Source organism: Macaca nemestrina, chromosome 13 (genome assembly GCF_043159975.1).
Source record: "Macaca nemestrina isolate mMacNem1 chromosome 13, mMacNem.hap1, whole genome shotgun sequence".
Taxonomy (NCBI): Eukaryota; Metazoa; Chordata; class Mammalia; order Primates; family Cercopithecidae; genus Macaca; species Macaca nemestrina.
The window spans coordinates 54,030,330-54,047,340 of NC_092137.1; the positions used below are offsets into that span (position 1 = coordinate 54,030,330).

Consider the following 17,011-nt stretch of genomic DNA (forward strand, 5'->3'; position numbering starts at 1 on the left):
TAAAACAAGCTCTTAGAGATCTGTAGAGATAGTAATAATATTGGGAGATTTCAACATCCCATTGACAGCATTAGATAGATCATTAAGGCAGAAAATTAAAAAACAAATTCTGGGTATAAATTCAACATTTGACCAATTGGACCTAATACATATCTACAGAACACTCCACTCATCAACCACAAAATATATATTCTTCTCAACAGCACACAGAACATACTCCAAGATGGACCACATGCTTGGCCAAAAAGCACATCTCAATAAATTTTAAAAAACTGATTCATTTGTGAGGCCGAGGCAGGTGGATCACTTGAACGTCAGGAGTTCGCGACCAGATTGGCCAACATGGTGAAACCCCATCTCTACTAAAAATACAAAAAATTAGTTTGGCCACAGTGGTGCGTGCCTGTAATCCCAGGTACTCAGGAGGCTGAGGCAGGAGAATCACCTGAACCAGGAGGCAGAGGTTGCAGTGAGCTGAGATAATGCCACTGCACTCTAGTCTGGGTACAGAGCAAGACCCTGTCTCCAAATAAATAAATAAATAAATAAATAAACAAACTGAATTATACCAACCATACTCTCAGAACACAGTAGAATAAAAACAGAAATCAATACCAAGAAGATCTTCCAAAACCACACAATTACATAGAAATTAACTTGGCTCTTGGTTGGGCGCGGTGGCTCACGCCTATAATCCTAGCACTTTGGGAGGCCAAGGCGGGCAGACTGCCTAAGCTCAGGAGTTCGAGACCAACCTGGGCAATGTGGTGAAACCCCATCTGTACTAAACTACAAAAAAACAAAAAAAAAATTAGACAAGCGTGGTGGTGTGCGCCTCTAGTCCCAGTTACTCAAGAGGCTGAGGCAGGAGAATTGCTTGAACCCAAGAGGTGGAGGTTACAGTGAGCTGAGATGGTGCCACTGAACTCCAGCCGGGCGACAGAGCGAGACTCTGTCTCACAAACAAACAAACTTGCTCTTGTATAGCTTTTAAGTAAACAATAAAATTATGACAGAAATCAAAAAATTCTTTGAAATAAATAAAAACAGACACAAAACATATTAAAATGCAGCAAAAAGTGTTAAGAAGTTTATAATGCTAAACATCTAACTCAGAAAGATCTCAAATTAATGATCCAATATCACACTTAGAAGAACAAGAAAAACCAGAACAAACTAACCCCAAAGCTAGCAGAAGAAAAAAAAATAATTAAAATCAGAGTGGAATTGAATGAAATTGAGACCCAAAAATCCACACAAAGGATCAATGAAACCAAAAGTTGGCTCTTTGAAAGGTTAAACAAAATTGATAGACTACTAGCTAGATTAACAAAGAAAAAAAAAAAGAGTGAAGATCCAAATAAGCACAATCTGAAACAACAAAGTTGACATTACAATAGATTCTACAGAAATACACAAGATCCTCAGAGACTATTATGAACACCTCAATGCACACAAACTAGAAAATCTAGAGGAAATGGATAAACTACACAATCTCCCAAGACTGAATCAGAAAGAAATTGAAATAGACCAATATCAAGTTCCAAAACTGAATCCATAATAATAAAACAAAAATAACCTACCAACCAAAAAGTCCTGGACCAGATGAATTCACAGCTGAATTCTACCAGACATACAAAGAAGAATGGGTACCAATTCTACTGAAACCATTCTCAAAAATTAAGGAGGAGGAATTCCTCCCTAAGTTGTTCTACAAAGCCAGCATCGCCCTAATACCAAAACCTGGAAAAGACACAATGAAGAAAGAAAAGTACAGGCCAATATCCCTGATGAACATAGACATAAAAATCCTCAACAAAACACTAGCAAATCGAATCCCGCAACACATCAAAAAGTTAATGCATCATGATCAAGTAGGCTTCATTGTTGAGATGCAACGTTGGTTCCATATACGCAAATTAATAATTGGGATTCACCACATAAAGAAAATTAAAAACTACATGATCACCTCAATAGATGTGAGAATAGCCTTCATTATTCATGATAAATAAACAAAACCCTCAACAAAATAGGCATTGAAGGAACATATCTCAAAATAATAAGAATCATCTATGACAAACCCACAGCCAATATCATACTGAAGAGGCAAAAGCTGGAAGCATTCTCCCTGAGAACTGGAAGAAGACAAGGATACCAACTCTCACCACTCCTATTCAACATAGTACTGGAAGTCCTTGCCAGAACAATCAGGCAAGAGAAAGAAATAAAAGGCATCCAAATAGGAAAAGAAGAAGTCAAACAATCTCTCTTCTCTGACAATATGATTCCATACCAAGAAAACCCTAAAGACTCCACAAAAAGGCTCCTGAAGCTGATAAACAACTTCAGTAAAATTTCAGGTTACAAAATCAATGTATAAAATCAGCAGCATTTCTATACATCAATAATGTTCAAGCTGACAGCCAAATCAAGAATGCAACTCCATTTACAATAGCCACCAAAAAAAAAAAAAAAATTAAAAACCTAGGAATACATCTTACCAAGGAGGTGAGAGATCTCTACAAGGAGAACTACAAAATACTACTGAAAGAAATCACAGATGACACCAACAAATGGAAAATCCATGCTTATGGATTGCAAAAATCAATTATCATTTTTTAAAATACCCATGCTGCCCAAGGCAACCTATAGATTCAACACTATTCCTTTTTTTATTTTTTCCCCTGTTAAATGTCAGAGTCTTTGGTTTTTGTTTTTTATTTCCATAAGTTATTGGGGAACAGGTGGTGTCTGGTTATATCAGAAAGTTCTTTAGTGGTGATCTGTGAGATTCACCTCATCACCCAAGCAGTATACACTGCAACCAGTTTGTGATCTTTTATCCCTCACCCCCTTCCCATCCTTTCCCCAAGTCCCTGAATTCTATTGTGTCATTTTTATGCTTCAATGCTATTCCTGTCAAACTACCAACACCATTTTTCACAGAATCAGAAAAAAAATGTTCTTAAATTCATATGGAACCAAAAAATGGCACAAATAGCCAAAGCAATCCTAAGCAAAAAGAATAAAGCTGGAGGCATCACATTAGCTAATTTCAAACTATACTTTAAGGCTAAGGTAACCAAAACAGCATAGTCCTGGTACAAAAACAGACACACAGATCAATGGAATAGAATAGAGAATCCAGAAATACAGCCACGCACCTACAGCCATCTGATCTTTGACAAAGTTGACAAAAATAAGCAATGAGTTAGAGACTCCTTATTCAATAAATGGTGCTAGGATAGGTGGCTAGCTATATGCAGAAGAATGAAACTGGACCCCTACCTTTCACCATATACAAAAATCAACTCAAGATGGATTAAATATTAAAACGTAAGACCTCAAACTATAAAAATCCTAGTTAGAAAAAAAAGAGAAAACACCATTCTGGACATTGGCCCTGAGAAAGAACTTATGACTAAGTTCTCAAAAGCAATTGCAACAAAAACAAAAATTGATAAGTGGGACCTAATTAATCTTTTTAGATTAATTAAGCTCTTTAGCTTCTGTAAAACAACAGAATCCACAGACAATCCACAGAATAGGAAAAAATATTTGCTAACTACGTATCTTTAAAGATTCTGGACATTAGACAAAGGTCTTTATCCTAACTTTGTCTAATATCTAGAATCTATAAGGAAATTAAACAATTCAACAAGCAAAAAACAATCCCAGTAAAAACTGGGCAAAAGAACTGAGCACACTGGCTCATGCCTGTAATCCCAGCACTTTGGAGGCCAAGGCGGGTGGATCACGAGGTCAGGAGACCAAGACCATCCTGGTTAACACGGACAAACCCTGTCTGTACTAAAAATACAAAAAATTAGCCAGGCATGGTGGCACATGCCTGTAGTCCCAGCTACTTGGGAGGCTGAAGCAGGAGAATCGCTTGAACCCAGGAGGCAGAGGTTGCAGCGAGCAGAGATAGCGCCACTGTACTCCAGCCTGGGTGATACAGTGAGACTCCATGTCAAAAAAAAAAAAAAATTGGGCAAAAGACATGAAAAGACACTTCTCAAAAGAAGACATATGAGCATCCAACAAACACATGAAGAATTGCTCAACATCACCAATCACCAAAGAAATGCAAATCAAAACCACAATGAGACATAACCTCATACCAGTCAGAATGGCTATTACTAAAAAGTCAAAAAACAACAGATGCTAGAGAGGTTGAAGACAAAGGGGAACACTTATACATTGTTGGTGGGAATGTAAATTAGTTCAGCCATAGTGGAAAGCAGTTTGGAAATTTCTCAAATAGCTTAAATCAAAACTACCATTCGACCCAGCAATTTATCACTGGGTATATATCCAAAAGAAAATAAATCATTCTACCAAAAATACACATGCACTTGCACGTTCATCACAGCACCACTCACAATAGCAAAGACATGGAATCAACCTAGGTGCCCATCAATGGATACCTGGTGGATTGGATAAAGAAAACACAGTAGATATACACCACGGAATACTACGCAGTCATAGAAAAGAATAAAATCATGTCCCTTTAGCAACATGGATGCAGCTGGAGGCCATTATTCTAAGTGAATTAACAAATTAACAGAAAACCAAATACTGCATGTTCTCACTTATAAGTGGAAGCTAAACACTGGGTACTCGTGGACATAAAGATAGCAACAACAGATACTGGGGACTAATAGAGAAGGGAGGCAGGGAACAGGGCAAGGGCTCAAAAGCTAACTGTTGGGTACTATGCCCACTATCTAGGGGATGAGATCACTCATATCCCAAACCTCAGCATCAGCATCATGCAATACACCTATGTAACAAACCTGCATGTGTACCCTCTGAATCTGAAATAAAAGTTGAAATTATAAAAAATAAAATAAAATCATAAATCTAATTAAATTATGTATACATCATTGTATAAAGATTTTTAAAACCTGACCTCAGTTTTTGTGAAGATTGTGAAAATAGTAGTCATCCCCAAACTTTTCTTGTTGGCAAATAATGTATTAAATATGCTAAATATGATGTTGTTACATGACCATGAGAGTTTTTTAAATTTCTAGAATACATCTCGGTGGAAAGATCATCATCAAGAGGGAAAGGACTATCTTCTATTTAAAAGAACATTCCATAAATGCACCTTGAATAGACCAAAGTTTTATGTACACAAAAACTACATAGAACACAAATGGTAAATTAAAGAGTCTATAGATCCTTCAGAAATTCCAAATGCTAGAAACTAGAACCTTCATGATTTATATGAGGGAGATGTTTTACCCACTGTCAGTTTCAGAAAGAAGTAAACACTATAACTGAAAAGGGACTAAGTCAAGAAAGAAACCTTAACTTTTTTTTTTAATCAATGCGTTATTGTGAGTGACAATTTCAAAGTATCAGAAAGAATAAGGAACCAATTTCTTTAAAGACTACTGGTGAAAAAGTTGGAAAAATGACAGACAAGTCACTGAAAGGAAAGTACTGGGGGTTGGAAACATGTATGGTTACATGATAAACATACATACATACCTTTTCAACTGATTATTTAGAACAATTCAGAGAAAAGAAATAAAAAGAACAAAGCAAAACAAAACAGGAGCTCAGAGCTCCAGGCGACAAGATAACAGACCTGACATGAGGAGAGACATTAAGGTGCAGTTTAATCTATTTAATTTAAAAAAAAAAAATTTTGGGGGGGGACGGAGTCTCACTCTGTCACCCAGGCTGGAGTGCAGTCGCGAGATCTAGGCTCGCTGCAACCTCCACCTACTGGGTTTAAGCAATTCTCCTGCCTCAGCCTCCTAAGTAGCTGGGACTACAGGTGCACACCGCTACACCTGGCTAATTTTTTGTGTTTTAATAGAGACAGGGTTTCACCATGTTGCCCAGGCTGGCTGCAAACTCCTGAGCTCAGGCAATCCGCCCGCCTTGGCCTCCCAAAGTGTTGGGATTACAGGCATGAGCCACCGCACCTGGCCTATTTAATCTTAATATTAACTAAACATATATATATACACACACACACACACATACACATATATATACACACACACACACATATTTTTTTTTTCTTTCTTTCTTTTTTTTTTTTTGAGATGGAGTCTCACTCTGTCGCCCCGACTGGAGTGCGGTGTTGTGATCTCGGCTCACTACAACCTCCGCCTCATGGGTTCAAGCAATTCTCCTGCCTCAGGCTCCCCAGTAGCAAGGACAGGTGTGTGCCACCACACCTGGCTAATTTTTATATTTTCAGTAGAGACAAGGTTTCACCATGTTGGCCAGGATGGTCTCAAGCTCCTGACCTCAGGCAATCTGCCCGCCTCAGCCTCCCAAAGTGCTGGGATTACAGACGTGAGCCACCGTACCCGGCCTAAACACTAATAATTGTAACTTATGGGACTGCAAGTCATAAACTGAATTAGGATAGTCCTCTGGAAAGTATGATGTAGTAGAAGGAAGATCAGAAGTCAGAAGGCCTGGGTCCAAGCCCTGATTCTGCCAGGAAACAAGAGTCTAGATCTTTGAAAAAGCACTTAAACATTCACGGTCTGGACTCTTAATCTAAAAACGATTATGTTTGAAGAGATTATTCTGGGGATTCCTCTTAACTGTAAGATTTATAGACTCATTATAACAGATGCCTTAAATTGGCACTTAATGAATATTTGTTTCTTTTACTTCCTACTCTGACTTAAGTGTTTCAAGGTTTGTAAAAGAAAGCAAAAATAAGAAAATATGTGCCCTGCTGTTTAAATAAACTGTGGATTGCTGGGCAGGCATAGTGGCTCACAGTGTAATCCCGGCATTTTGGGAGGCTGAGGCAGGAGGATCACTTGAGGTTGGGAGATTGAGACCCACTTGGGCAACACAGCAAGACCCCATGTCTTAAAAAAAAAAAAAAAAAGTTTTTTTAATTAGCTGGGCATGGTGAAATGCACCTGTAGTCGCAGCTATTTGGTAGGCTAAAGTGAGAAAATCACTTGAGGCCAGGAGTTTAAGGTTACAATGAGCTGTGATCATACCACTATACTCCAGCCTGGGTGATGGAGCAAGGCCTGGCCTCAATTAATCAATAAACAAGCAAACAAACAAACTTTGTATGATCTATTTGAAGGAAGTTCATAAAAAGCCTAGATTTTCTTTCTTTCTTTCTTTCTTTTTCTTGAGACACAGTCTCGCTCTGTCGCCCACGCTGGAGTGCAGTGGTGCAATCTTGGCTCACTGCAACCTCTGCCTCCTAGGTTCAAGCAATTCTAGTGTTTCAGCTTCGCTAGTAGCTGGGATTACAGGTGCATGCCACCATGTCCAGCTAATTTTTGTATTTTCAGTAGAGATGGGGTTTCGCCATGTTGGCCAGGCTGGTCTCAAACTCCTGACCTCAAGTGATCTGCTCACCTCGGCCTCCCAAAGGGCTGGGATTACAGGCATGAGCAACCGTGCCTGGACAAAAAAAGTCCAGGTATTTTTTTTTTAAATTGCCTAGGCTACCGTGATTCATGCTTCATCAAGTTAGCACTGTGAAGCACATATCTGGTGTTTGGGAGAGATTTAAAAGCCCCTACATAATAAACATTTCTGGTCACAAAACTGTGACTTAGAGTAAGAATGCCACCTGAACACCAACTTCCCTGGCAATGCTGAATGTGGAAGGGTTGTCAAAGAAAAACCTTTAGCAGGTTATGCTACTATTAACATAATAAAGTGTAAACTTGCTTTGAAATAAACCCATTTAAATAATGACAAAATTAACAAAACATACACCTCAAGGCCTTAATACACAAAATAGCCATCTAATAAGGTAATTAAGCCTAAACTAGTCTTACACCCTAGAAAGCTGAAACTGCTCAATTCCCTACAGGAAAGGACAGCCCCGTCATTCAACTTGCCAATAAACCTGCTTCAGTGACAGATCATTATGCTCCTACTCAGATAAATTAGTAGCTGTGCATTGCATTGTCAGTAATAGACACTGAATAACCAGGTTTATAAATCAACTTTTATTTACTCTTATTTACCACTTATATAAACCATAAATTTCACAACACGATTTATATTTGAGTCAAGAATTATTCCTCTAGGAAATATAAAGTTTAAAGCTCATGATCTTAACAGTACAAAGGCTAATGGATAATCTTACCAGATGAAATAAGTATGCTCAAGCTTTCTAGCTTGCCATATTGAGCAGCCACAAATAAAGGTGTGATTCCAAAGTCATCCTGGCATTCCTTGTTTGCTCCTTTTTTAAGAAGCAATTTTATGATCTCAGCATTTTCCTAAAGCACAGATTCACATTTTAAATAAGAAAAAAACAAAGAAAATAAAAGGTATCTTTTTTCTTATTGTGTTTTTTTTTCTTTTTTATCCTCTCACTAAAGGATAACTTGAAGAAAAAAACAAAACAGTATACTGCTGTATTGGTTGGAAAGAAATTGGCCAAACAATCAGATTATCCTATACTTCCAGTTAACTCAATAAATGTAAACATGAAACACTGATCTCTAGGAATTATAAACCTTATAGAATCCTGCAAAATTAGCTTGCTAACCCAAGCACTAAGGAGCCATCACAATTTCTAAACACACTATTCTAAATAAAATAACCCATTGCTCTTCATCAATTTATATCCCAAATAACTGACGGTTTCTTAAACATGCCATCAACATTTTTAAAATGTAGATAATCCCTATAGCCCAAAGCTTCTACAGCTACTACAGAAGTTGGTTTATTCAGAATCATCATTAGCATTTAGACTGCCTTTTCTGTACTGCACTAACCATCATAAATCACAGGCAAGCAGAAAGCAAAAACTGCATAGGACTGTCATTTTAAGAGGCTAAAACACACAATTTACATGGAAATGAGATAATAAATTCAGAGGTTACCTGAAAAGAAGCCTGGTGCAAGGAGTTCCATCCACACATAGAATGGGATCCATTAACATTTGCTCCATGTTGAAGCAACAGCTTTAACACATCTATCTGTCCATTTTCAACAGCTGCAATACAGCAGTTAGAAAAATTAATGTCAGCAAAAAGGCATGTTTGTAGGACTGGACACTTTGGTGATGTTCTCATCACTTATTCACCTCAGAACCACAATGCTCTCATTATTCCTAAACATTTATCACAATTTGCTTAGCCCAAATCTATTAACATATATCTAAGTCTTTCTGAACACACACAAAATTATTTTCAACAGCATGTTAAAAGACACAGAGGAACTGGAAGCAAGAAGCAAACGTTTATTCTCTCTGGAAATGGAAACAGCCTAGTTCTAGTTTGTTAAAATGAAACTGGGAGGATATAAGATGGACAATTCAGAATCAACAGTACCAGTCTGGAAAAGCAATCTCAAAAGGACTGAAAGGTTTGTTATTACTACATTTGATCATAAATAAAAAGAGTCACTGACAAAATGAAAAGGCAAGTTCTTCATCTTAGTTTTTTTTTTTTTTTTTGGCACTAATTATGGAGGAATTTAAGCACGACATTAATGAAAAACAGAATGCCAAAACAGAATTATAAAGTGCTTTATAAAATAAGTACAAACACATACACACATCATTAGCAAATTAGGTATATTGTGAATGTTGTTACGTGTAAGGCTACTGAGTGACATCCTTAAATTTTAAGTTCAGAAACTTAAAATCGAGAAATAGTAATATTTATAAGAAAGAAAGGTAAGATGTGTATAAGAAGGTCTGGCTAACGTGCTTGGATATGGGAAAGAAGATTTAAGTTGATTTCATATCTTGGCGATTGTGAATGGTGCTGCAATGAACATACATGTGCATGTATCTTTATGGTAAAATGATTTCTATTCCTTTGGGTATATACCCAGTAACGGGATTGCTGGGTCAAATGGCAGTTGTTTTCAGCTCTCTGAGGAATCACTATACAGCCTTCCACAATGGTTGAATTAATGTACACTCCCATCAACAGTGTACACATGTTCCTTTTTCTCCTCAACCTCGCCAGCACCTGTTATTTTTTTACTTTTTAATACCAGCCATTCTGACTGCTGTGAGATGGTAGCTCATTGTGGTTTTGATTCGCAGGAAAAAAGATTTGAAGAATAAGATTTTTTTTTTCATTTCAAACATACAGTTATTCTGTATCTCCTACTATAGTAGGAGGCAGGAAGTGGGAATCAACACTTCTCAGTCACAAAATTAGAAAGGCACATTTGGATAATGAGTCACATTAGAAAATGTTAATATACATAAAACAATGGGAATATAAAAATCCTTAAAAGTGTAAAGCAAGAAATGATAAGTGTCCTCATTACTACTGAAGATGAGTAACACGCCACTGATATTCTACTAGTTTTATATATTGAATTTACACCAAAGCTTATTTCTCCATAAGACTCTCAGAAGTTCTTTAATAAAAAATTATCCACCGGGTGTGGTGGCTCACACCTGTAATCCCAGCACTTTGGGAGGCCAAGGTGGGTGGATCACGAGGTCAGGAGATCAAGACCATCCTGGCTAACACCGTGAAAACCCGTCTCTACTAAAAATACAAAAAATTAGCCGGGTGTGGTGGCAAGCACCTGTATTCCTAGCTACTCGGGAGGCTGAGGCAGGAGAATTGTTTGAACCTGGGAGGTGGAGGTTGCAGTGAGCCGAGATTGCGGCAGTGTACTCCAGCCTGGGTAACAGAGCAAGACTCCATCTCAAAAACAAAAACAAAAACAAAAACAAATACTCTTACTCTGAAGGGTTTCAGAAATGTAACCAATGGCTATGATAGTACCACTGAGGTAGGAATCTAACATAACTAAGTTAATATTCAAAAGCATTTACCATAGAGAAAACAGTTTTTCAAGCTAAGCAATTTCTGTATAAATGATCTAAAGTCAATCTAATTTGGGGTGGCTTGCAGGTACCCCATAAATATATACACTGACCTTACCCACAACAGATTTTTGGGCTTTTTGGGGGGGTTTTTTTGTCTTTTTTTGGGGATGGAGTCTCGCTGTGTCGCCCAGGCTGGAGTGCAATGGTGCAATCTCAGTTCACTGCAACCTCTGCTTCCCAGGTTCAAGCAATTCTCCCACCTCAGCCTCCTGAGTAGCTGGGATTATAGACACCCGCCATCATGCTTGGCTAATTTTTGGTATTTTTGTAGAGACGGTGTCTCACCATGTTAGCCAGGGTGGTCTTGAACTCCTGACCTCAGGTGATCCACCTGCCTCGGCCTCCCAAAATGCTGGGATTACAAGCGTGAGCCACCACACTCGGCCCCCACAACAGTTTGTTTTGTTTTATTTTGAGACAGAGTCTCACTCTGTCACCTAGGCTAGAATGCAGTGGTGCAATCTTGACTTACTGTAACCTCCCCGTCCCGGGTTTCACGCGATTCTCCTGCCTCAGCCTCCTGAGTAGCTGGGATTACAGGCGTGCACCACCATGTCTGGCTAATTTTGGTATTTTTAGTAGATACAAGGTTTCACCATGTTGGCCAAGTTGGTCTCGAACTCCTGGCCTCACGTGATCCACCTGCCTCAGCCTCCCAAAGTGCTGGGATTATAGGCATGAGCCACCACACCCAGCCCCACAACAGTTTTTTAAAAATAACTGAAAATTTCAAAAAAAGAAAAATAAAGAAATTACAAATGAAATTACCATATAAAAAAATAAAGTCTGAAAGTAACAGTAATAATTTCAGGTGGAGGTCACAAAAGGAAAAAAATCTGTTTCATATCAAATTCATACATCATTATCAGTGATTGTTAGCAAAAATCATTCTATAGCCAGTCCATGACTTGAAGATTATCAGGTTGTCAGCAGTGATACATGAAGGAGAGTGAAGATAAGTTTGTTTTCCAGGAGTTAGGCTGACCTTATAAAAATTCAAGTCAAAAAAATGTGTATTGATTATTAAATACAATATAGATACAGGAAATTTTTTTTTTTTTTTTTTTGTTTTTGAGATGCACTTTCGCTCTGTCGCCCAGGCTGGAGTGCAGTGGCCCAATCTCGGCTCACTGCACACTCCGCCTCCTGGGTTCATGCCATTCTCCTGCCTCAGCCTCCCAAGCAGCTGGGACTATAGGCGTCCGCCACCATGCCCAGCTGATTTTTTGTTTTTGTTTTTGTTTTTGCATTTTTAGTAGAGATGGCATTTCACCGTGTTAGCCAGGATGCTCTTGATCTCCTGATCTCGTGACCCGCCCACCTCAGCCTCCCAAAGTGCTGGGATTACAGGCATGAGCCACCACACCGAGCCAAAATTTTCATTTTTTTAACCTCATGATGCAATAGTATGTTTTCACTTTTAATATCATAAATACATTAAGAAATCTGATATCTGCAACTATTAAAAACATTTCCCAACGACAAAAGTAAAACCTACACATGAGCAGAAAAATATTATTTTCACAGCCCTTGTTAATTATTTCAAAATAAAGCAAATTTAATAGTTATCAGTTGAGAAATCGTGGTTTAGAAAAGTGTATTTAGAGCTCAGATTTACTACCAAAGCCTCCGCTTTGGAAGAGGAGCATTCACTTTGTCTATTAAAATGGAATTATCAAATAGGATGGGCTGAATGGTTTGCTTTCAAAAAGGAGGTCATTACTTTACACATACATCCATACACAGACATACTTTCTCAAGCCTACTGAGAAAACCAAATATAAGAGCATGTTTAGAAACTACCTAGCAAATAAAACAGACTTTGCAATCTTTTCTAAGAACAGAGTCAACCACTCAAGTATCTATAAACATTGAGTACCTGTGAATTCCATGGAGATAGTGGGAATACAGATGAAAGGGGAAGGATAGAGAAGGATATCAAAGTATAAAAAGAGTGCTTCTGCCTTGAGAGCTATCTAGATGTAGAGAAAAATGATACGTGTCAGCAACAGCAAATTAACCCTACCCAATTGAAACAATGATGCTAACAGAAATGAACTACACAATGATATTTTACATTATATTCTGTGTAGAAACTTGATTTACTTGTTACTTTTTCCATATCTCATAAGAAGAAGCAGGCTTCCACCTTTTCAGAGTTTCATCTGTGTCCTTTCCCTCGATCCCATACCTTCTCCACTTTTTTTTTTTTTTTTTTTTTCTTTAAGATGGATTCTCATTCTGTCACCCAAGCTAGAGTGCAGTGGCACTATTTCGGCTCATAGCAACCTCTGTCCCCCGGGTACGAGCGATTCTCCTGCCTCAGCCTCCCAAGTAGCTGGGACTACCGGCATGTGCCACCAAGCCCAGCTAATTTTTGTATTTTTAGTAGAGATGGGGTTTCTCCATTTTGGCCAGGCTGGTCTTGAACTCCTGACCTCATATAATCTGCCCGCCTTGGCCTCCCACCTTCTCCACTGCCGAGACCAGCTCAATCGGGGAGACCCTAACCCAGCAGCGCTAGAGGAATTAAAGACACACACACAGAAATATAGAGGTGTGGAGTGGGAAATCAGGGGTCTCACAGCCTTCAGAGCTGAGAGCCTTGAACAGAGATTTACTCATGTATTTATTAACAGCAAGCCAGTGATAAGCATTGTTTCTATAGATTATAGATTAACTAAAAGTATTCCTTATGGGAAACAAAGGGATGGGTGGAAATAAAGGGCTGGGCTGGGCTAGTTATCCTTAACTAGCAGGAGTATGTCCTTAACTAGCAGGAGTATGTCCTTAAGGCACAGAGGTTTAAGAATGCCTTTAAGCGGTTTTCCACTCCAGGTGGGCCAGGTGTCCCCTGCCCTCACTGAAGTAAACCCACACAACCTTCCAGCGTGGGCATTAGGGCCATCACAAACATGTCACAGTGCTGCAGAGATTTTGTTTATGGCCAGTTTGGGGGCCAGTTTATGGCCAGATTTTGGGGGGCCTGCTCCCAACACTCCACTTTGGAGTTTGCTCCTCATATTGTCTCTTCTCCAATTTTCTCTCATTATTCCATCTCTGTTGGGCTCTACTGTTCAACCTGCAATCTAATTTAGGTTTTTCTTTCCCTAAAAATAAAACAAACAAACAAAATATCTTCCAATCTACCGTTTTCTCTCACTTTCTGTTTTTACCACTAAACTTCCCCCAAAGACTACTCTTAATGAGTCTACATTCAATGATCACATTTTCCCACCAATCACTCATTCATTCATTCAACAAATTCTACTTAGTGTCTACTATGTACCAGGTAATATTCCGGGTACTAGAGACATAGAAGTGAATAACAGACAAAAATACCTGCCTCCATGGACCTTTTAATCACTTAATCAATAACTATCATGTAAATTCTACTGCCATAATTCATGTGAAGCTCTTCCCAAGAAAATAATCATTAAATTCAATGATTTGAATCAGCCTTGAACCTCCTATTCAGTTCCTACTGTCTCTGGCATTAAATTCCCCATATTTTTCTAATATAAACTTTTTTCTCCATGTTAACAGCACTGTTGTAGTGTTACAACTTTCTGTAACAACTCATTCTTCTTGGTTTACTTTTTCTATCCTGCTAGTCTAGAAATGTGATGACTCACCAGGATTCTGTCTTCAAACTCTATTTTTTTTCCTTTACTTTGTACATGTTCTTTTTTTTTTTTTTTTTTTTTTTTTGAGATGGAGTCTTGTTCTGTTGCCTAGGCTGGAGTGCAGTGGTGTGATCTCAGCTCACTGCAACCTCCACCTCCCAGGTTCAAGCAATTCTCCTGCCTCAGCCTCCCTAGTTGCTGGTACAGACATATGCCTCCATGCCCAGATAAATTTTGTACTTTTAGTAGAAATGGGGTTTCACCATGTTAGCCAGGCTGGTCTCGAACTCCTGACCTCGACTGATCAGCCCGCCTCAGCCTACCAAAGTGCTGGGATTACAGATGTGAGCCACCATGCCCGGCCTATGCATGTTCTCTATTAGTGAATTTGTTCAATTCTGAAACGTCACTGAGCAAATTCATCTCCAGGTGAATGATTGCTCCTAACTGAACTTTCCGTCATGGTCCAGAACCAAATTTCCAAGTATCTGCCAAATATTTCCATCCAGATATTCTATCAGCCCCTTAAAATCGACGCGCTTAACACAGAACTGGAGGCATGAATTTAATAAAACATGCAAAACCTCTATACTGAAAACTACAAAATACTACTGAGAAAAGCAAAGATCTAAAAAAAAAAAAAAAAAGTAGAATACACCATGTTCATGGATATAATGATTCACTATTATAAAAATATCAATTCTCCCCAAATCAATCTAAAGATTCAATGTGAGCCCAATCAAAACACCCAAAGGTGCTACGGGTATTGTCTTAATAGTTGGAAAAAAAAAAAAAAAAAAAAAACTGATTCATATAGATGGGAATGTAAAGAGCCAAATTATGCCAAAACAATCATGTAGAATAAAGCAAGAGGACTCAAACACCCAGATATCAAAACTAATAAAGCTGGAATAATTAAGGTAGCATGGTATTGGTACAGGATAGAGAAAGAGACTAATAAAACTGAAACTGCAAAAACAGATACCCCCAACAAATGGTCACTTTTATGACAAAGGTGACAATGGTTTGGGGTCCACTGAATATCCATACAGGGAAAAAAATACCTTGATCCCTGTCCCACACAATACACAATAATCAATTTCATATGGATTGGGAATTAAATTCCAGATTGGATCTGGGAACAACAAAGCTTCTAGGAAAAAAAAAAAAAGCAGAAAGGAAAAATCTATAAACTGACCTTGGAATAGAAAAATAATTTTTAATCTTTATATTAAAAGCAATAAACATAAAGGTAAATAGTGATAAATTGGACCACATTAAAATTAAGAACTCCTTAAATCAATAAAAAGATAAATTATTTTTAAAACATGGGAAAATAATTAGAGGTAAAACACTACTGAGGGGCCATGGAACTCCTAAGACTTCTGGCTGAGTCAGAGTGATGAGACCATACTGTTCCAAAAGAATGGAGATCAATCCTAGGTACTTGTGAGAGGAAGGGGAAGGATGTCTCCACGCTTTTGTATACGTATGAAATTGTCCATGACATTTTAAAAAAGGAAAGAAAAAAAAAAAGACTGCCACAAATTCAGAAGGGAATTCCAAAATGAAAATTTCAAAAACACTTTGAGTATCTAAAATATTCCTAATGTGCATATAGTATACCCTGAATTTTTTAAAACACATCAGAATAAAAATCAAACTGAACACTGTCCTATTCACTCAGTAATATTAAAGTCACATTTTGTATATTAATTGAAAAATGACTTAAAACCTAAAGAAACAGGGAGAGAAAGAAGAGACAAGAAATAGATAAATCCACGGCAGAATAATAACACAGTAATTAGGACAGAACCAACCTTCATATACTTTACACCTCTTACGGTATTTATTACAGCCTATCTTGAATTCTGGTTATTATAATATCCTCAATTAAATTGTAAGCCCATGATATCAGGAACTAAGTCTGATAGTGTAGAAGCCTGATAATCACCTAATCAATGGAGGATAATGAGAAAAATTCAGTTGTGACTTTTACTATCCTATTGATAAGCAAAACTGGTTGGCTAAGCTGGTGTTTCTTTGCTCCTTCACCTTTTTATGTGAGACCTATCTAGGACCACATGTTAGGGTAAAGGAAATAAATATTTCAAAAATAAAACAGGACTATTGTTCGGTTAAGGATGTATGAAGAACTGCACTCATTCTGCTACTATCCAGAACTGCTCTTGAATATAGAAGACACAAGCTTCATTTGGCTGTTTAAATTTAAATCTGAATTAATTAAAATGGAATAAAAATAAAATGTGAGTCCTTCAATCAAACCAGACAAACTTCAAGTGCTCAAGAGCCCCATGTGGCTAGTGACTATCATAAAGGACAATGTAGATATAGGACAATTCCAAGTTCTATTGCGTAGCACTGGTCTAGAGATTAGAACTGAATTGAACTGAAATTTAACCTAGAATATTAGGCATACCTGTCTTCAAGATACATGTTTAGCATTGGAAACTGACAGCCAGTCAATCAATTGCAGGTCTTGGAGTAAGTGTCAAAGAGAGAAAGAAAATGTGTAATTCTAGAAGCTAGA

The 17,011-nt window shown here is 37.9% G+C and overlaps 1 protein-coding gene across 11 annotated transcripts in view; it reads right to left on the reverse strand.

Moving 5' to 3' along the window:
* LOC105465032 (ankyrin repeat and SOCS box containing 3) overlaps positions 1-17,011 on the reverse strand; it is a 194,334-nt gene that overhangs the window by 56,706 nt on the left and 120,617 nt on the right. For all 11 annotated transcript variants that reach the window (XM_011713215.3, XM_071076682.1, XM_071076681.1 and 8 more), the window contains 2 exons: positions 8,856-8,968; positions 8,111-8,246 (listed from right to left, as the gene is read on the reverse strand). In XM_011713215.3, coding sequence (XP_011711517.2) covers positions 8,111-8,246; positions 8,856-8,968 — 249 coding nt within the window. The remainder of the gene's footprint in view (positions 1-8,110; positions 8,247-8,855; positions 8,969-17,011) is intronic.